Source organism: Octopus bimaculoides, chromosome 19 (genome assembly GCF_046866305.1).
Source record: "Octopus bimaculoides isolate indiv1 chromosome 19, ASM4686630v1, whole genome shotgun sequence".
NCBI lineage: Eukaryota > Metazoa > Mollusca > Cephalopoda > Octopoda > Octopodidae > Octopus > Octopus bimaculoides.
Window position 1 is genome coordinate 48,168,060 of NC_142946.1, and position 22,141 is coordinate 48,190,200.

At 36.2% G+C, this 22,141-nt stretch overlaps 1 protein-coding gene across 4 annotated transcripts in view; it reads right to left on the reverse strand.

The window, feature by feature from the left end:
- The window catches only part of LOC106867518 (adenylate kinase 9), a 57,302-nt gene that overhangs the window by 22,223 nt on the left and 12,938 nt on the right, over positions 1-22,141 (reverse strand). For 3 of the 4 annotated variants that reach the window (XM_089337585.1, XM_089337584.1, XM_089337582.1), the window contains exons 4-17: positions 19,822-19,971; positions 18,233-18,345; positions 17,028-17,135; positions 16,092-16,256; positions 15,279-15,353; positions 13,599-13,831; positions 12,643-12,823; positions 11,026-11,173; positions 7,719-7,762; positions 6,085-6,235; positions 5,186-5,414; positions 3,132-3,302; positions 2,209-2,249; positions 511-939 (exon numbers count right to left, since the gene is read on the reverse strand). In XM_089337585.1, the coding sequence (XP_089193711.1) occupies positions 511-939; positions 2,209-2,249; positions 3,132-3,302; positions 5,186-5,414; positions 6,085-6,235; positions 7,719-7,762; positions 11,026-11,173; positions 12,643-12,823; positions 13,599-13,831; positions 15,279-15,353; positions 16,092-16,256; positions 17,028-17,135; positions 18,233-18,345; positions 19,822-19,849 (2,116 nt within the window). In that variant the 5' untranslated portion in view covers positions 19,850-19,971. The remainder of the gene's footprint in view (positions 1-510; positions 940-2,208; positions 2,250-3,131; positions 3,303-5,185; positions 5,415-6,084; positions 6,236-7,718; positions 7,763-11,025; positions 11,174-12,642; positions 12,824-13,598; positions 13,832-15,278; positions 15,354-16,091; positions 16,257-17,027; positions 17,136-18,232; positions 18,346-19,821; positions 19,972-22,141) is intronic. The other variant, XM_089337583.1, reaches the window with a different exon arrangement.

The following is a 22,141-nucleotide window of genomic DNA, read 5'->3' on the forward strand; positions in this document are numbered from 1 at the left end:
CTGCACCAGGCTCCAATCTGATTTGGCAGAGTTTCTACAGCTGGATGCCCTTCCTAATGCCAACCACTCTGAGAGTGTAGTGGGTCCTTTTACATGCCACTGGCACGAGGGCCAGTCAGGCGGTACTGGCAACGGCCACGCTCAAATGGTGTTTTTTACATGCCACCTGCACAGGAGCCAGTCCAGCGGCACTGGCAACAACCTCAAATATTGAGTGGAATACAGCAAATATTAAATGGAGTACATGAAATACTGGTTTCAAATTTTGGCACAAGGCCAGCAAGTTCAGGGGAGGGGGTAACTCAATTACATCGACCCCCAGTGCTCAACTGGTACTTATTTTACTGACCTTGAAAGGATGAAAGGCAAAGTTGACCCGGCAATATTTGAACTCATTCTGCCCAGATTGCCACTTTAAGTACATTAAATATTAAATGAAGTACATCAAATACTAAATAAAGTACACGAATACTAAACAAATATCTACTAAAATACTAAATAAATATTTACCTTCTGCTCCCTTTTGAACTAAGTCTGACTCAGATTGAGTTTCCAATTTCAATTTTTCATGTTTTACTACTTCTTCTTCTACCTCTCCCTCTTCCACTTCCAATTCTTCTTCCTCTTTATTTACCATTTCTTGTTCTTTTTCTTCCTCTTTTTTCTCCTCCTCTTCCTCTTTTTCTGCTTCTTCTTCTGTTGCTTCTTCTTTCACTTCTTTCTCTTCTTTTTCTTGCTCACTGTCTTTTTCCAGTTTTTCCTCTTTCTCTTCCTCTTCTTGCCCCTGTTGTTCTTCTACTTGCTCTACTTCTTGTTCTTCTTCAACAATTTCCTCCCCAAGTTGTTTTCCCTCAGGTTTTCCCAGTCCAGTGTCTTCATTAAGGTCTTCTTCCTCCTCTTCTTCTTCCTCCTCTTCTTCTTCCTCTTCTTCTTCTTCTTCTTAAAAAAAAACAGAAGGAACACCAAAAAAAAAAAAAGAAAAAAAGAAAAAGAAAGAAAATACTGTTAATTGCTACAATCAATGAAACAACCTTTCTTTAAATTATTTATTTGCATTAATGACCAATTTCAAATAAAATTCAATCAAGGCATGTTTTTCACAGAAGATTGGAAATGAAGGAAATATGAAAACAAAAAAAAGTTAAAACTGCTGCTTTAAATATTATTATTAATATTGAATTTCTGTTGTTTTTATTGTTATTACCTCCACCTTAGCGAAAGTGGAGGTATTGTTTATAGTCATGTTTGTTTGTTTGTTTGTTCATGGACAAAATATCTCAAGAACTGCAGGATGGATTTGGATGAAACTTTCAGGGAAGTTTGGCCTTGTGACTGGCACAAACTGATTAGATTTTGGGATCAATCTGGTACCGGACAAGGATTCTAGATGATTTTTCCTATTTTTTATTTAATTTTTGAGAGCGATTGAGTTCATTTTTAGTATTCTTGTTTGTGAGAGCAGTTGAGTTTATTTCAGATATTCTCATTTTAAAAATCATCTCTGGCTAATTGTTGAGAGGACATTGGTGTTGCCTTGGCGGATGTTTGCGCTCTCTGAGTGCTCTTGTTAGTCTTATTATTGCTCTTATTATCTAAAAAGAATTATATCCTACAATCAACAGACACATTTGTCCGATTCCAGGCAAAACCAAAACCATCATTATTCCCATTGCAACTGCATAGCAAAATTTATCCCTGCACTTGCATCACATTCACACATCCATCACAAATCGATGCAGCTTCTTTTATTTTTCTCTTAAATCTTCTTCAAATACTCAGACATTGAATTTTGTTAAGATTATCATTTATTCTTTATTCTTTATTCTTTTACTGGTTTCAGCCATTTGACTGTGGCCATGCTGGAGCACCGCCTTTAGTCAAACGAATCGACTCCAGGTCTTATTCTTTGTAAGCCCAGTACTTATTCTATCAGTCACTTTTGCTGAACCACACCAGTTACACTCCAAATCATTTCTACAGCTGAGTGAACTGGAGCAACATGAAATAAAGAGTCTTGCTCAAGAAAACAACAAACAACCTAGTCCAGGAATCAAACTCACTACCTCATGATTGTGAGCCCAATGCTCTGAGCCATGAGCCTTTTATTAGTATTGTTGTTAGAATTGTTATTGTTGTTTTTATTGGTATTATTACTATTGCTAACAACAAACATCTCACTTGATCAGGTGATAGCAAATTCATATTTACCAGCTTCAGCTTCTTCGATTACGTTATCTTTGTCTGCTTCCCTGAAAGAGAGGAAAGAAAAATGATTGAGAATGAAATGTAAATGAAGGACAGTTGTGTTTGTAGTTATAAGAAACATCTGAAGTTTTTAAAATCCGGCAGTGGTGGTCGTGGAAAGGGGCAGGGATAGAAGATTCGCATTTAAATTTGATAATTTGTACATAAAATTAATTACTGATGATCTACATATAAATTAATTATTGATGATTTTCATTTAAACTACTGATAATTTTCATCTGAAATTAATTACTGATAATGTACATATAGAATTAATTACTGATGATTAGCATATAAATTACTGATAATTTGCTTATAAAATTAATTAATGATGTGCAGGGCCGGATTAAGACCCATCAAGGCCCTAAGCACTTAAAAAGATTTTTGTGCCCTCATAAAAGATTATGTAATCCAAAATATAAACAATAACAAACCATAAAATAAATTTTTATTTTTCAAAACAGTAAAAGGGAAAATAATGTTTATTTTTGTATACTTTTACTTTGTTTATATTTGAAAAGGTTCCTCCTACTTTTTTTAATTGCAAAGTCTTTGAGCAGATCCTCAAAATTAATCTTAGGTAACACATCTGCATCTATACATAGTAGAGATAAAGGCATCCTGAATATTATTTTAGCAAATTTAAAGTGATTTCTTTTGTACCGTAAACCATTTACCATTTCTGTGGTGCCCCCTTCCCTTTAACTATAACAGAAAACAATTACTGTAAATGCTTTATATAAGTTAGGAGAACAGCTGAACATATGGAATTAAGCTAGGCAGAAGAGACCATTGTAATCAACTTACCTCCTTCCCTGGAATTGCTGGCCTTGTGCCAAAGTTTGAAATTGGAAACAAATGTAAAAGACTTTTAGACTCATACAAACCTGAGTTTGATAGTAGCAGAGAAATTTTCTGCCCATTGCTGCATTAACCAACTCCATTGATCTGATGTGTCAATCAAACAAATGACAGTGTCTGGGGCTAAATTAAAATCTGAACACAATTGCCACTGTTCAGGATTTAATGGGAAATTATCCAAAATCCATCCACCATTTCTGAAAGATGAAATTCAACCTTTGTGTCATTGTTTTCTTATTGTATCAATGAGAACAGAAGTCAATGGAAATTAAGCAAACAAGAAGCAAAAGTTTAAATTTTCAAAGTTTACAATACTACACAGGGGGTTACATATATTGCTTGAGTGACGGGAGAGGATTTCCTTCTGTTTTTATTCATTTGAAGAAGGAATAAAGTAGTTATGGCTGTCCACTTTTCCATGCTCACACGGGAATGGAATGGAATTTGTTGAAGCAAATTTTCAATGCCCTTCTTGTCACCAACTCTCACCAAAGATAATATTTCCCAATGACAAGACATGTTCTCATGGAAGATTGGAAACAAAGGATGCTACCTGCTTTGTGGTGACATGCATTTACAACTACCCCATGATTTAGAGGCAGAGAGGTAGTAACACACACACACACACACACACACACACACACACACACACACACACAACAGGCTTCCTTCAGATTCCTCAGACCAAATCCATTAACAAGGCTTTGGTTGGTCTGGACTGTAGTAGAAGACACTTACCCAAGATGCTGTACAGTGGGACTGAACTCAAAACCCCATGATTGCGAACACAAACATCCTAGCCCCATAGCCACGTTGCACCTCTAAACATGTCTTATGCAATGGATAACACACCATTGAACATATCAATGAATTCATCTTATAAAAAGCATGTCTATCTAACCCCTACTCTAAAATAAATTTAGGGTTAAATTATTTGAGAGACCATGCCAGTTTTAAAATCAAACAATCCTGATTTTGCCAGAGTTGGGCCTTCTACTGCTTCCATGCAGTGTCCACCAGTCATATAGTATATATTTTGGTTCCAGGTGATCCAATCAACGGAACAGCTTGCTTGTGAAATTAACATGCAAGTGCCTGAGCATTCCACAGACACGTGTACCCTTAATGTAGTTCTCAGGGAGATTCAGTGTGACACAGAACGTGACAAGGCTAGCCCCTTTGAAATACAGGTACAACGCATTTTTGCTAGCTGAGTGCAATGTAAACTAAAGTGACTGGAGCAACAAGAAATAAAGTGTCTTGCTGAAGGACACAATGCATAGCTGGAAATTGAACTCACAACCTAATGATCATGAGCTGAATACCATAACCATTAAGCCACATGCCTTCACATTGTATATATAGAGAATAGACATAAAGAATTTGTCCTGGGTATGACTTTAAACTGCTTCCAGTAGTGAGGCCCTGGTTTGAGAATTCCAGGGTTTTGAGCAGTGTGGAATCACCTCTTAACTAATACTGTTCCCAAATCTATTCTGACCCAGAATAGCAACACCTTTCAGGCTCTCAGCTATGGGTTAATATTAGAGCTTCCCTACATATGCATGTGAAGACTGAATCCAGTGGGCCGTGTGGAAGAAGCCTTCATGGTCCAATAGAGGTGGCTGGCGGCTGCAGCAATGCATTGTGGAGTGTAGAGAGCAAGACGAAACAGTTACGACATCTCGGTCATCCACTGCACCCATCTCCATCCTTAGTTGTTTTCACCTGGTCTGATCACAGGAGCATTAGTTAACAGTGCCTGTTTTAAAACCTGTTATGAATGAGTTCGGCTGAAGGATATGCTGCCATCTATAGGTAAACAATTGCCTACAGTTTGTTTATATTGAATGTGGATGCAATAAATTGCTTATAATTACCGGAAGAAACATGAAGTGAAACAGGTAAGTGGAGGAATTAAAACGTTATTTTAGTGGTAATTTATTTTATAAAAGTATAGCCTAGGATAGGGTGCAGCCTATGCACTCATGCATCTTATAAGCCATCAAATATGGTAACTACAAAGAAATACAAACAAGTCTACAAAGCTGACATCAATTTTATAGCAATTACTTCGTACCTAGTATTGGTGATTGATTCTTTGCTATTGTCACTCTCTATAGATTGAATAACTCTTTCCATTAACTGGTATTGATCTCGAGGTGTGAATGAAATATTAAGTTCAGCATATTCAAGCATTAATTTTTCCACAATACTCTTAACTTCTTCATTGTTCTCATCAACTGCTTCTAACTCTTGCTCTAGCTGTAGTTTTGTCAACTCGTCGTGATCAATTTCTTCTTCTAATTCTAACAAGGAAGAAAAAAGTAGAGCAAAAACACCAGGAATATTATCTTCAATTACAAAAGTACAACATAAAAGAATGTTCTGGATCAATGGAAATTAAATGCTGAGGATGGCTATGTGTGTGTATGTGTATGTATATATATATATATATATATATATATATGATGGGATTCTTTCAGTTGCCATCTACCAAATCCACTCACAAGGCTTTGGTTGGCTAGAGGCTGTAGTAGAAGACACTTGCCCAAGGTACCACACATTGAGACTGAACCTGGAACCATGTGGCGGAAAAGCAATTTTCTTACCACACAGCCACGCCTGGATTCTTTCAGTTTCCATTTACTAAATCCATTGACAAGGCTTTGGTCAGCCTATGGCTATAGTTGAAGACACTTACCCAAGGAGTCATGCAGCAGGACTGACCCTGGAACCAGCTGCAATTACGCTTATGAGAATGGTTATTTTTAACAATATGAATAAACACAATATTTGCTTCTAGTGCCTTTACAGATAATAATAAACCATATAATCACAGCTGAATGTTAACTAGGCTCACACAGTAAAGTTATTTCAGCAAGAAAACTAGCTGTGACGGAGATTGAGGATTGGACTACTCTATAAACAGAGAAAATATTCCATTATTGTAGAAAGATAAAATTTATAACAGTTTACCAATTTCAGCTTCTGTAATATTTTCTATATCAGGTTCAAGAAGCTCTTCAGTATTATCATCTTCATCAGAAGGGAACAAGCCCATAGCTTTCTCTGTAATGTCCAGTTCCACTCTTTCAAGTAGTTGGTCAATAATTTCACTAATGAATATCTATGAATTAAAGAAACACCACAAATAATAAGATAAAGAAGAAACATTTTTTTTCCCTAAATATTGAACAACTGATACTAATTTTTTTTATCATGTATCAACAGTAACAGCTTGACTCAAAAATATATAATTGTCAGGAAGTTCAGAGTTCTGAGTATAACAAAAGAAAAAAGCATGCCACTAAAACTACTGTTTTGTTTTTGAATGAAAATAGTTTATTGGTTGTGGTCTTTTAGATTTAGTATTCTGTACAACTGCACTGGAAGTCAAAAACAACGACGGTCGCCATCGTCATTTAATGTCCGTTTTCCACGCTGGCATGGGTTGGACGGTTTGATTGAAGATTGGCAAGCCAAGTAGGCTGTACCAGGCTCCAATCTGATCTGGCAAGGTTTCTACTGCTGGATGCCCTTCCTAATGCCAGCCACTCTGAGAGTGTAGTGAGTGCTTTCTACATGCCACCAGCTCAGGAGCCAATCAGGAAGCACTGGCAGCGACCACATTCAGATGGTGCTTTTTACGTGCCACGGCATGGAGAGCCAGTCAGGTGGCACTGGCATCACACAATAAAATGAACTAACCCAAATAATGACCTATTCAAAACATATGCTATCATAAAAAGCAAGACTATGCTCTTGCTGTGAAACTTTTGCCATTTACTTTTGTAAAACTGTTGTGTTGCTTATAAACCTTTTGCATAATTCCACTTGACTGGTTTCTGATTATTAAGAGTCCTTCTTTTCAGGAAGACGCAACAAAAATCTTTAATCGTGTACAGTCTATTTAGACATCCTTTCCAAATGTGAGTGTGAGTGTGAGTGTGAGTGTGTGTGTGTGTGTGTGTGTGTGTGTCTGTGTGTGCCTATCTCTCTCTATGACCAATAATAAGAGAAAGAGATGGGGGGATTCTATGCAGTTGCATGACTTGCTAGAAATAGCAGCCAGGAAAAGGACACATTAAATAATGTAGTCCTAGGTGCATCAGGCACGAAAAAAAAGATGAGATTGTTATTGTAAGAATGCCTTTGATCACAGGTCTACGTGGTCAAGATTGGCACTGGGCGAAAGATATTAAAAACAATGGTGGCAACAACAACAACAACTACAGCAGCTGCAACAATAACAACAACAACAACAACAACAACAACAACAACAACAATAATAATAATAATAATAATCTTTTCTAATGGAAGCATAAAGCCTCAAATTTGGGGGAAGGGATTAAGTCGATTATATCGACCCCAGTGCATAACTGGTACTTAATTTATTGACCCCGAGAGGATGAAAGATAAAGTCAACCCTGGTGGCATTTGAACACCCTAACCAACAGCCATAATAACATCAGCAACAACAACTGAAACAACAGTAGCAACGCCAACAGCAACAATAACATGACCAACAACCGCAACAGCAACAAGAACCTTGACGACAACAACAACAACAACAAAGAACTAGTGACCACACATAACAAAAGTATATCTACCTCTGGGTTTTCGTCCAATGTATCCTCTATTTTTTCATTGGCTTCTAAGCAAATATATGAAATAAAAATATTTGAAATCAATGTCAAGGCATTTCTATAAGCAATATGTGATAAAAATTATCCATCCCTCCATCCAGCTTCTCTGCCTGCTATTTCTGGGAAAGCCAGGAGGGCCGAGTCATCAGGCACCTCCTTCATAGTGTCCTATCAGAAGCAACTGTCATCACACACACACACACACACACACACACACACACACACACACACACACACACACACACACACACACACACACACACACACACACACATGCACTGTGTGTGTCACAAGATTTTTGTCCTTGGGTAGCCACTGTTATTTCCTGTTTGCTTACCCCTAGAAAGTATGAAAAACAGCTGATATTTCCTTCAAACTTTACTTCTGTTACATTTATTGAAACCCCAAGGAATCCCTCTCAACTCATGGCTATGATGCTCCCCCACTACTCCTGCTCATGATCAGAGATGCACACATTGTCTGCCACTAAGGGACATGTTCAAGTGGTTAAGGTCATGTATACATATGTGTATACATATGTGTGTATACATACATACATACATACATACATACATGTATGTATATATTTATTTATGTGTGTATCTTTGTGTTTGTACTTGTTTCCCACCACAGCTTGACAACTGATGTTGGTCTGTGTATGCTCCTGTAGCTTAGCAGTTCAACAAAAAGAGACTGATAGAATAAGTGCCAGACTTTAAAAAAATAAATACTGGAGTTGACTTGTTCAACTAAACCCTTCAAGGCGGTGCCCCAGTATGGCCACAGCCCAAAGACTGAAAGATAAAGACAAACCAATATGTTTAATTAATTAATTAATTAATTAATCTAAACGCAAACCTTTTATAATCATTCATCATATTTAACTAATTAGTCTAACAACAGACTCTTCATAAATATCCATTCTTTCTCATAAATTAGTGTACCAGTTTTTGTACAGGAAATGAGTGATTAAACATTGACAAAGATGTCATAATTAAATATTAATGAACGAACTATAATTAGGAACAAGGTCTTTATGAAAGGAGAGGTAACTTCAACATTAAGAACAGTTGCTATAGAAACAACAACTGAACAGATTCACTACCTTCATCATAACATCTTGAAGGTAAATATTTGCAGTTCTCATATACTTTCAAAAGGGAATCATTAGAAAACAAACAACAAAAACAACTCAAATGACAAACAAGCAGAGAGACATTAAATTAGGTAAGTCTGTTTGATAATTTTATTTAAACAGTTATCAATAATATAATAATAATATAGAAAAGTATTTTTTATAATCTAGAAAATCTGTTTGATGATTTTATTTCAAGTTTGATAATCATATTTAATGTTTGTTTGATAGTTTCATTTCAAGTATGTTTGATAATTGTATTTAAACATTTTTGATAATCCTATTTGATAGTTTCATTTCAAGTATGTTTGATAATTGTATTTAAACATTTTTGATAATCCTATTTGATAGTTTCATTTCAAGTATGTTTGATAATTGTATTTAAACATTTTTGATAATCCTATTTGATAGTTTCATTTCAAGTATGTTTGATAATTGTATTTAAACATTTTTGATAATCCTATTTGATAGTTTCATTTCAAGTATGTTTGATAATTGTATTTAAACATTTTTGATAATCCTATTTTAGTCTGATAATCTTACTGAAAGTCTGTTTAGTAATCTTATTTCAAATCAGATAATCTTATTTCAAGCTTGTTTGATAATCATATTTAATGGCTGTTTGATAATTTCATTTCAAGTCTGTTTAGTAATCATATTTAAATGCTTTTTTGATAATTCTATATAAAGTCTAATAATCTCATTTTAAACTCTTCGATATAATTCTATTAATGTCTTTTTGATTTTTATTTCAAGTTTGCTTGATAATCTTATTTCAAATCTGATCATCTTATTTGAAGTTTGATAATTTTATTTCAAGCCTGTTTGATAATCTTATTCCAAGGTTGTTTGATAATATTATTTGAAGGCATTAATGAGCAATAAAATCTTTCCCAAACTGTTAGGTTTTGCTAACAACTAACCCTAATTGTATTTTATGGTTAAGAAAACTGTTTCTACAGAGGAGGTGGTGGTGGTGGTGGAATTAACTAAAACTGAACTAACCTCTGATAGTGAAATATAATTAATATATTGCAATGATTGTTCCTTGTGTATCGACGTAAGTCCATTTCTATAGTGTCGTTAGCAACATTAGAAGCTGTCTTAGCAACAATTAATCTCCTCAAGAACAGGATTTTATCATCATGATCGCCATCTTACCATCTCTCTCATCATCATCATCACTCTCTCTCTCTCTCTCTCTTTCTATCATGAACATCTTTCTCAAGCAATACACCGCCACCACCACTGCTGCCGCCGCCACCACCACTGCTGCCGCCGCCACCACCAATGCTGCCACCGCCACCACCGCTGCTGCCGCCGCCACCACCACCGCTGCCGCTGCCATGATGACAATGATGATAATGATAATGATAATGATAAATGATAATGACAACAATGCTGATGGTGATGACGATGATGATAATGATGAAGATGACAGTGGCAGTGACACTGATGAGGGTGATGACATTGATGACAACAATGATGATGATGGTGATGGTGATGATGACAACAAAGATGGTGAGGTCTTCGGATCTGGCCAATGAGTTCGCTTACATGCAGCGGCGTTCCGTGCGTTTTCTGATGGCCTGGAGAAGACGACCGAACCCGATCGTTTAGAGGAAGTAAAAAAAGAAAAAGTGAAGGCGCATGGCTCAGTGGTTAGAGCATCGAGTTTACGATCGTGAGGTTGTGAGTTCAAATCCCGGACCGGGCTGTGTGTTGTGTTCTTGAGCAAGACACTTTATTTCACGTTGCTCCAGTTCGCTCAGCTGCAGAAATGAGTTGCGACATCACAGGTGCCAAGCTGTATCGGCCCCTTTTGCCTTTCCCTTGGATAACACTGGTGAGTGGAGAGGGGGAGGCCGGTATGCATGGGCGACTGCTGGTCTTCCATAAAAAAAAAAGATGGTGGTGGTGATGGTGGTGACGAAGATGGTGATGATGATGATGATGATGATAATGATAATTCTGAAGACAAAACCTGATTCAATCCTATTTACTTATTTTCCTTGTTAGACTCAGCTAATTAGACTTGATTGGAAACTTCAGAAGCAACAGTAGTGATGGCCATGATAATGGTAATAACAGCATTGATTCTGATTAGAAACAAAAAAAAAAAACCCTTTTACATACCATTTTCCAACTTCTCTAGAAATGCTATTTCCACATTCTTTTTCACAGCAGCAATGGCTCTTGCAGTAGATTCTTCCAGCCATTCTTGGTGTTTTTCAATTACTCGAAATTTCATTATTTCTTCATAGATAAGTTCCATATTGATTACCTTCAAATATGTTTTAATATAGAAGCTGTTGTTAATAGATATAACAACTGTAGATTCTAATTTATAAATATATATATATATATATATATATATATATATATGTGTGTGTGTGTGTGTGTGTGTATGTATGTATATACTTTATTTGAGGGTTTTCAAGGCTACTGATGGTTTCATGTAAAAAAGTCTTTACAATTGTTCAATTGCCACATGAAAGTATCAGTGCCTCATCCCAATGAAACCGTTGGTAGCCTTTTTAACTTACAAATAAAGAATATTTATTCACCAATACGGTTCTGCACACTCCCTCTCACTGTTTGATATTAGCATATATATATATATATATATATATATATATATATATATATATATATATATACATACACGTATATATATATAAATTTATAATTAAAGATAGTCTTTCAATGATTTTAACATGCATGACAAAGTGGGTATCAGTTCAACCCCAGGTAGCAAGACCCATTAAAGAGAACTAAGAGTAATGTCTGAGTACAGTGCTGGTGGTATGTAAAAAGCACCCATTATATTCTTGAAGTGGTTAGCGTAAGGAAGGGCATCCAGCCGTAGAAATTATGCGAAATCAGACTGGAACTTGATGCAGCTCTCCGGCTTACCAGTTCCAGTTAAACTGGCTAACACAGGCCTGGCCAACTCGAATTACATTGCGGGCCACTTTAATCACAGAAAGTTTTTTGAGGGCTGCTTGTATACTGACAGAGTTGAAAGCATTTTGCTTTCTCATACTATTATTACAATTATAAATGAATGATCGTTGATTCAACATGAAAGATTATTGTTGCAAAAACAGTAGTATCTTTCTTTTTCACTTTTCATTACAATCTTTAAGTGGAGACACAATGGCCCAGTGGTTAGGGCAGCAGACTCGTGGTCATAGGATCGCAGTTTCGATTCCCGGACCAGGCATTGTGAGTGTTTATTGAGCGAAAACACCTAAAGCTCCATGAGGCTCCGGCAGGGGATGGTGGCGAACCCTTCTTTACTCTTTCACCACAACTTTCTCTCACTCTTACTTCTTGTTTCTGTTGTGCCTGTAATTCAAAGGGCCACCCTTGTCACACTGTGTCACGCTGAATATCCCCGAGAACTACGTTAAGGGTACACGTGTCTGTGGAGTGCTCAGCCACTTGCACGTTAATTTCACGAGCAGGCTGTTCTGTTGATCTGATCGACTGGAACCCTCATCGTCGTAAGCGACGGAGTGCCAACAGCAACAACAATCTTTAATTTTTGATAAAATGTTTAAAATGTTTGTTTAAATCAACGCATTTCAAGAAAGTATCAAGCAGGCCGCAAGATAAAAGTCTGCGGGCTGCATGCGACCTGTGGTCTAATCCATGCCAGCATGGAAAGCAGCCATTAAATGATGATGAGGATGATAAAATAACATACATGATTTAGACACGGTTCTTAAATAAAATAACAACTCTTACCTTTGCTGTATATTTTTTTGCCAGTAAGTAACAGAGGCTTGTTTTCCCAGATTTGGGCATACCCAAAACAACAATCTTACAGGGTGGCCGTGGTTGAGGGTGCAATAAGTAGGGTCGAGGATTCTTAATAAATATCTCCATTGATTGAAGACTTGATAAAAAATAAAGTTTATCGAGAAACCTAAAATTCAAAGATTTTCAAAATTTGTTAATTATTTCTTGTAGCATGCCAACCTTGTAAGAGTTATTTTAGAATTATATATAAATAATACAAATGTATAAAATTTAATCAAATTTTCTTTCATTAAAATTATTACAGAATCATGTGAGGAAAGTAAAATTGAGATGAGTTAGTTTTGGTCTAAAAAGAAATATCTTGACAGAAAAAGGTGAGGTTGGAGAATAAAAATATTGTAAGGCAATTTTTGTGACCAGACAAATCCATACCAACAAGTGTTAAACTCTGTGTGTGCGTGTGTGCGTGTGTGTGTGTGCGTGTGTGTGTGTGCGTGTGTGTGTGTGTGTGATGGGAAGCAGGCAGTTCAAGTGCTTTAGATAGTTTATAGAATTCATTTATTATTATTATTATTATTATTATTATTATTATTATTATTATTATTATTATTATTATTTTTATTATTATTATTATTATCATCATCATCATTTGAAGTGGCAGGTTGGCAGAATCATTAGGATTCCGGGTGTAATGCTTAGCAGTATTTTGCCTGTCTTTGTGTTCTGAGTACAAATTCTGCCGAGGTCAACTTTGGCTTTTATCCTTTCAGGATTGATAAAATAAGTACCAGCCGAGTACTGAAGTCAATGTAATCGACTACCACCCACCCACCCAAATTTCAGAATGTAAAGAACTAGAAGGAATGGCACTAAACATTTTGCCCAGTGCTAATAATTCTGCCTGTTCATCTCCATATTATGCGTGAAAATAACAAGCTTACCCAACAGCATATTCAGTTTTTCCTTTAGTAATGTTGCCCTCATAAAGTGATACAGGACAAAATCTTGACCATCGAGTTCTTTTCCAAGTGTACTGTCCAGCCACAATTTCTTTTCCTCCATATGTCTTGAAAATAGCTTCTGAGTCTATATCATCTACTTCTTCCTCCTTGTTTAGTGCCTGTACAACTGCAGCAGAGCTCAAACCACAACATTCAAACTTCACTAAACATTGCTGGAAGATATCAAGAAATTGCAGTTTTACAAAATACAAAACAGAACAACAAGCTGTCACTAGCCATCTATGTATCATATTTAATGTACACACACATACACACACAAACTGGCAATAAGCCAGTTATTGTGGCCCTCTGATAACATTTCTTATGGACTTACAGAGTTAAAAACACAATACATAACAGAGAGAGAGAGAGATGGCAATTCAAGCCAGCAGCAACCAGTGAAGAGTGCTAGATGTATTTCAACCTTTTGGGGTTTTTCCAATAGTGCATACTCACTGCCAGTCAAGAATTTGTTGCCTCTAGCCATTAGTAATATCCTAACTTTTATGGCTACTGAGCTTCAATCATACACTCTGTGAAGTGGATGGCATTAGGAAGGGTTTTGAGCTGTAGAAACCATGCCAAAGCAGATACTGGAAATCAGCATAGCCTTCTGGCTCGTCAATTCATGTCAAACCGTCCAACCTGTGTCAGCATGGAAAACAGAATGTTAAATGATAATGATGATAAATATCAAGATAGTGGGTAGAGTGTTCTTTACCACATTCTTTTTATTATTCTCGAAAGTGGTTCAATCTCAGCTTGGAGTCAACAGCTGCCCTTCACACTTCATCATAAATGTATTCAACACAAATATATTAAAACTGAGTGCTGTAGTTTGCTTGAAGCATTTTAATACAGAAATGAAATAACAAACAACGAAGACAGCGAGTTTCTAACAATGCAAAAAGACAAATATGAGTAACCTTTTATGTATTTCAAGCACAGGGGTCCATCATTAGAAACGAACAGTTTAAAGAAATATAAGTTTATGTACATCCAGTCGTGCTTAGAGTTGTGCAGGCAATGAAGCTGGGTATGCATAAACCAAATTTCTCTAAACCGTTCACTGACGATGATGGGCCTTGATACCTGAAATAATTTATGCATTGTAAGAAGTTCTTTATATAATCTAAGAAGATCTCAGTCTTCATTATTTGTTATATTAAAACCAAGAAAACCATTTTTTTCCCTCCTATGCTCAGCTATCTTTCATACCTAAGTGATCTGTGTTGTAATTGATTAAAAGTAAAAATAAAATGAATGCATGAATAACATTGGGAAACAAATTTCAATGTTTGTCTATTGAATTATATTTGACAGTTAGTTCTAGGTAATTTGGGTGTGCTGAGCATGATTTTTTACTCAGTTTTGCTCTATCAGGTCCTGATTTTGTTCAGGTTTCACTAAGAAAAATAAACATTGTATTGAGTACCCAAATTTCAACACTGCGATTCAATCTGTGCTAAATTCAAATGAAATCCATATTCCAATATTTAAGAGTCTGCCACCTCAAGAATTAGTTGAAGATGTTTCAGAAAATACTTACCAGTGGGTAGGTAATTACTAAAGTATCATAAGGCTTTCAAGGTAGTTTTTATGTAGGTATTTTTTACTCACCTGAATTAAAGTCTGTGCTGGTTGGTTAGCATCCAGTTCCAAAACATATTGTTGATCATGACTTATAATATAATCCTATGACAGAAATTATTTTGCAATTAAAATGAATTTTTTTATTTATGTCATCAAAGTGATAGCAATCACATTTGCAAGCACATTGACACCAACAACAGGAATCAAATATACATAAAATATTTATTTGAAACATTTATAGGCCCAGGTATAGCTTTGTTGTTGAGAAGCTTGCTTGTCCAAGTACCCTGCCCCCCGCCCGGCCACTAGAGATAAAATATTTATTATGATCATTCTGCTAAAAACATAGAATGAAACAATACAGGACAAACAATGTACAAAAATGCTATGAGAGTTCGAATGAGACTTTTTAAAAAAAAATTTAATTGTGATATAATTTAACAGAAATATTTTGGCTTACTTTTGCCTTTACACGAGAACATTTTTTAAAACCAGGAATCAAACAACACAAAAATAATGGCAGCCTATAATGCCCAGCAACAAGGGAAGTAAAAGAAGTAGACAAACCAACACCAGTTGTCAAGCAATCGTGGGAGAGGGAACAAAACACAAATGCAAATACACACACACACACGCAAACACAAACACATGATGTGCTTCCACACATTTTCTGCCTACCAAATCCGCTCACAAGGCAATGGTCAACCCAGGCCAATAGTAGAAGACACACCTGCCTAAGGTGCTGCAGAGTGGAATTGAACCTGAGACCACATGATTGCAAAATGAGCTTTCCAATCACACAGCCATGCATGATTGAAATAAACTAAAAATATCAATTACCTCAATTATCCGCAATGTATTTAACTTATATTTTTCTATACTAGCTTTTACAGGAGCTTCCAAATCTACCGGCTGTTGGACCAGTCGTTCTAAGTCTTCAGCAGATAATTCTTCTGCATCTTCACCAACTTCCTCCTCATTCCCTTGTTCTTCATCTTCTTCATCCTAAATTAAACAACAAATTCATCAATTTGATTATTGTGTGCCAAGCTCTGAATTTCTTATAATTCTTTAACACTTTGCCAACCAAACTCATTTTGTGTCATGTTCTGTGTAGCGCCACGTAAAAGTACCCAGTACACTCTGTAAAGTGGTTGGCGTTAGGAAGGGTATCCAGCCGTAGAAACCATGCCAAATCAAATGGAATCAGTCACAGCCCCCATCGGCTTGCCAGCTCTGGTCACACTGTTCAACCCATGCCAGCGTTTTAGGCCCCAGAACCACCTCCTATCTCTGTGTGATCAAGACAGAGATTGCCTTCTTGCGGAATATGACTCATGAGGTGAACTGGCTCCTTCAGCACACACCCACCTCCATCATCATCATTATCATTATTGTAACCATTTAACATCCTTTTCCCATGCTGGCATTGATTGAGTGGTTTGACAGGCCACAATGAGCTACAGGGCTGTGCTACACTCCAATGCAAACATTGCCATGTTTTCTGCAGCTGGATACCCTTCCTAATGCCAACCACCACACAGTATAGACTGGGTGTTTTTTTTTTTTCTGTGCCACTGGCACTGTATTTACCATTTTGTCTGCTCAGACACTGAAAAATTTGCATGAATCGCTGTAACAAATTTAAATTCTTTCATCCGGCAACAAAAATGAATTTCAAAATATCCAATGAAAACAAGTTAAAAATAATTTACAAGTTGGACATCAAGATGGCTTAAATCCAAATAAATATGATTATAAATTCAACAGCTTTACCATGGTGACTACTTTATCAGGATCATAAATTTCTTTAGGGTACATAACTCCTGTCAGTGAGTCGTACTTCTGGTTTATCCTCCTGGTTAATAAATCTTCATCTGGAATCTAACAAATGACAATAAACAATTCTTAATTACTTAATTACTCCATTCACAATAATATTTATGAGAAATACAACTATTAATTTCAAATTTTGTCATAAGGCTAGCAATTTTGAGGGAGAGGAGTCTAGTCAATTGTATTGACCCTTAACTGATACTTAATTTATCGACCCTGAAAAGATGAAAGGCAAAGCTGACCTTGGCAGAATTTGAACTCAAGACGTAAAGACAGATGAAGTAGCATTAAGCATTTTGCCTGGTGCGCTAATGATTTTGCCAGCTTGTCGTTTTGAAAAATACAAATATTAAATGATATCAATATTAAAACTGAATTTGGTATGATGTCAACCCATAACAGTATCAGCAAAGTAAATGCCTTGAAGCTTTCTATCCTTCTTCAACCCTTTGGGATTGAGACAACTCTGTCAAATGTAACACTCACTTATTCACAATGTTTTGAATTAATCATGCATTATCTAGTAGCTTTGAGATTTCAGTGATATGATTGTTTATTTTTAAAATGACATTGTAGGGTAGGTGCAAGAGGCCAGACATGGCCTGACTGAACATAACACAGGTAGAATATTTGGGCCAAATATGGCTGGTTTAGATTCTAATGAGCTAAGTCAATAAAATTTATTCACTATAACATTACAAAAGGTAAGACAAAATCAATATTTCAATAAGGAATAACATAAAAGCAACAAACATTAAAAATGTTCCTCTTATTAAAAAATGGAACTTAATAATAACAACAGGACAGTTTCTTGTGGAAGATAAATCTTGACTTCTAAAAGTTTCACCAGAGATTGGCACAATCCAACCAGACCAACAAAACTGGTTTCATCCAAGTCATTATTAGCGGATATTAATTCAAATTAGTGATCTGTGTAGATACACTGTTGAAAGCCTTCTCGAGAAAACATATCTTATAGATGTATAATGTTAAAAAGACTATTCCACTGCCACAGACAATTAGAGTTTAGTCATTTTTGTCCATGTTGCTTGAACTTTTGTCAAAATGAATTAAAACGGCGGGGCTTAATCTGCTTTAGGTTTATCATTTCTAAAAAAAGAGAACAGTTTGTAAACTGTACCAACTTTCAAATTAAGAATGACATCAGGAGAGAGATCTCTTTTCTTTATCCAGTCTATCTGCTCAGTGGTAGTCATAAATTCTTGACTAATTGTTGGAAGACCATCAAGAATATAACCTGCAAAGATAAAGTTTCATTAAAACAAATACATTGACAATAAATCAAAAGAATTAAAGAAAAGCCAAAGAGGAAAATGCCAATTCTATAAGTGAAAAATTGTTATAAAATAAAAAAAAAATTATGGAATATTTTGAAACTGAATTTAGATTCTCATTAAATCTTTGAGAGAAGGAAAAACTGTTTATTGGTGACAACGTTTTGAAGCTAATTTTCTCTATAATGCTTATCCAGCCAGCAAGCCATCCATCTCTTCCCACAATTCCTGAGAAGGTTGTGGGAGTAGCATCCTTGGGCACTTAATCCATAAGGTCCCATTAAAAGCAATTATCATTACACTTTCTGGCTGGATGCCTAAGCATGACCAAATGAGACAATGGATATTATCCAACGGTTTCATTCTTGGTCTGCCCCTAGGTCCCCTGCTGGTCAGTCCAGTTCGAAGAATCTGTTTTCTGATTCTTTCTGGTGACATTCTAATCACATGTCTGTGGTAACCCAGACTGTGGCTCCCTCAATGGCATTCAAAGATGTTAAAACATACTCATCAAAGTAGGTTGTTAGATATATTTCTCCTTGGGTGGGACACTGGTCTATCACACACAGGATTACTCCTTTTTTGCCAGCTGAGTGAACTGGAGCAACGTGAAATGCAGTGATTTATTCAAAAACAAAACACATCACCTAGTCCAGGAATTGAAACCACAATCTTACGATCATGAGTTCAATATCTTAACCACTAAATCATCCCCACTATAAAATCTGGCGAGGTCAACTTTGCCTTTCATCCTTTGAGGGGCAATAAAATAAAGCAGTAATCAAATATGATGGTGGTGGTGGTGGTGGTGGTGGTAGTGGTAGGGTGACATCATAATATAAGGGTTTCTAATTTAAGGCATGGGGGCCAGTAATTTTGAAAGGAGGGGGATTAGTCAGTTCCAATGATCCTGGAACTGGTATTTTCTTTCATTGATTAGTAAAGGAGCAAAAGGCAAATATTTTTAACAAATGAAATGTCTTTTCAAAATATTTACTGAATTTTATGGTTGCAGATATTGACTAAACACACGTGGGCCTGCCTACAAAGTCAGAAAACAACACAGCTCCCATGACTTTTGGGAACATTTTTCCACACTCAGAGTTGCTGAAGCATGGAACAAACTACCTGCATCAGTTGTTTGTTGCCAAGACATTGCATCCTTTAAAACCTCCATGCTTCCTGAAATTCACCAATACTACACCTGATATCCCTGCTCCATACACATGCACACATGTATATCATGACTCATACACTGTTCACTTTCCTGACTTTTGTACATAATTCTATCTACTGTACATGCACCTTTGATGAGTTGTAGTGCACCTGAGTACTATACACAATAATTTCATTATTATTATTATTGTTAAGTATCACATATTTGTTTTATACAAGTAATAAGCTTAATTAAAGACTAATGGTGATATTCAATTGCATACCATGATGAGCAACCTCAGGTGACTTCATTTTTTTCTCCAATATTTCAAAGGTGATCTCATCAAGGATTAATTCTCCTCTATTAATTATTTCAGAACACGTTTGTCCCAGAGGAGTCAGTTGTTCCAGTTCTTGGTTAATTAGTTCATGAGCTGGAAAAAAAATAAAAATAAATAAATAAAACAGGTGTGTACAGCATCTTTAGATAACACTAATTAAGGGGCTGACATTTAATGCCAATAAGAAAATAATTAGTTTTTGATTAACCTTCATTTACTCCATATCATGTTTTCTGTGTTATTCATAAACCAAGCAGACTATCTTTCAAATATGTGTATAAGCAACCATGCTGGGACAACGTATAAAGTACCCGTGCTGGTGCCACGTAAAGAGTGCCCAGTACACACTGTAAAGTGGTTGGTGTTAGGAAAGGCATCCAGCTAAAGAAACCAAGCCAAAACAGACTATATAACATGGTGTGACTCCTGGCCTTGCCAGCTCCTGTCAATATGGAAAACGGATATTAACTGATGATGATGAAGATGATTGTGATGATGATGTAATTTGTTTATCTAATTATGATGTTACTATAACGGTCGACCCACTGTCTTAGTTTTCTCAGTGGGCCTAAGGCAAGGCACAGCTCTAAGGTAACTTAAAACATTTTAACAAATTTGAATGAATAAGAAATGAATTAAATGATTAAATGTAATGAGAGAATAACGGCGAAAACTGTGGTTAGTGAATGTTAAAATGAAAGACTAAAGATTGAGGAAAGAAACTTCATTAGTCAGGTAGTGCAATATCACGGTGACTATACGGATTTACTTAAACAATGTAAGGACAATTTAACAATCAGAGCTGATCAAGAAAACAATAGTTACCTCCCTTAACATAAAACATTTTTTTTTTTTAATAAAGAATCGAATTTAGCATCACATTTTTGTAAGTACGAAAATTGCAAAAATTATAAAATTACAGTTATTATTACATAAAACTCAAATAAAAACATGGAAAAAAAAACTTCAACGTTGGGCAAACAAACTGAAAAAAACATCAGGTGCAGGCTTGGCTGTTGGTAAGAAGCTTGCTTCCCCACCACATAGTTTCCAGGTTCAGTCCCACTGCGTGGTATCTTGGGCAAGTGTCTTCTACTATAGCCTGAAGCCGACCAAAGCCACATGAGTGGATTTGGTAAACAGGAACTGAAAGAAACCTGTGTGTGTCTCTATTCTACTCTAGGCACAAGGCCCGAAATTAGGGGGGGGGGGGCAGTCGATTAAATCGACCCCAGTATGCAACTGGTACTTAATTTATCGACCATGAAAGAATGAAAGGCAAAGTCGACCTCGGCGAAATTTGAACTCAGAACGTAAAGACAAACAAAATACCTATTTCTTTACTGCCCACAAGGGGTTATACACAGAGGGGACAAACAAAGACAGACAAACAGATTAAGTCGATTATATCGACCCCAGTGTGTAACTGGTACTTATTTAATCGACCCCGAAAGGATGAAAGGCAAAGTCGACCTTGGCGGAATTTGAACTCAGAACGTAGCGGCAGACGAAATACCGCTAAGCATTTCGCCCGGTGTGCTAACGTTTCTGCGAGCTTGTCACATTCGTCTATGTTTCTTTCTGTCTGTTTGTCCCCCAACACTGCTTGACAATTGATGTCGGTGTTTAACGTCCCTGTAACTTAAAAGTTTGGCAAAAAAGAACGATAGAATAAGTACCAGGCTTGAGAAAACATATAAGTACTGGGGTCGATTCATTCAACGAAAGTTCTTCAAGGTGGTGCCCCAGGATGACCGCAGGCTAACAACTGAAATAAGCAAAAGATTAAAAGAGAAAAGATGATTGACTGCAAAGCACCAAATCATCAAACCAATAAATTGTTTAAGCATTCAAATAGGATTTTAAAAAAAAAATTAATTAAAGCAATATCTTTAGGAATTGAACTCACGTCCTTATGATCATGAGCTGAATACCCTAACCACTAAGTATTCAGCTCATGACTGTAAGGTCATGAGTTCGATTTCTGGTGAGGTGTTGTGTCCTTGAGCAAGACACTTCATTTCATGTTGCTCCAGTCCACTCAGCTGGCAAAAGTGAGTTGCACCTGTAATTCAAAGGCCAGCCTTGTCATATTCTGTATAATGCTGAATCTCCATAAGAACTACATTCATTGTAACCGATAGAGTGCCATTTTTTTTTTTTTTTTTGTAATATCAACAGATTCACCTTATAAAAGTATTAGATAACTCAGACTAAAATCAGAATTATCCTTTTAAAATATTTTCTGTCTTTAAACAATAAA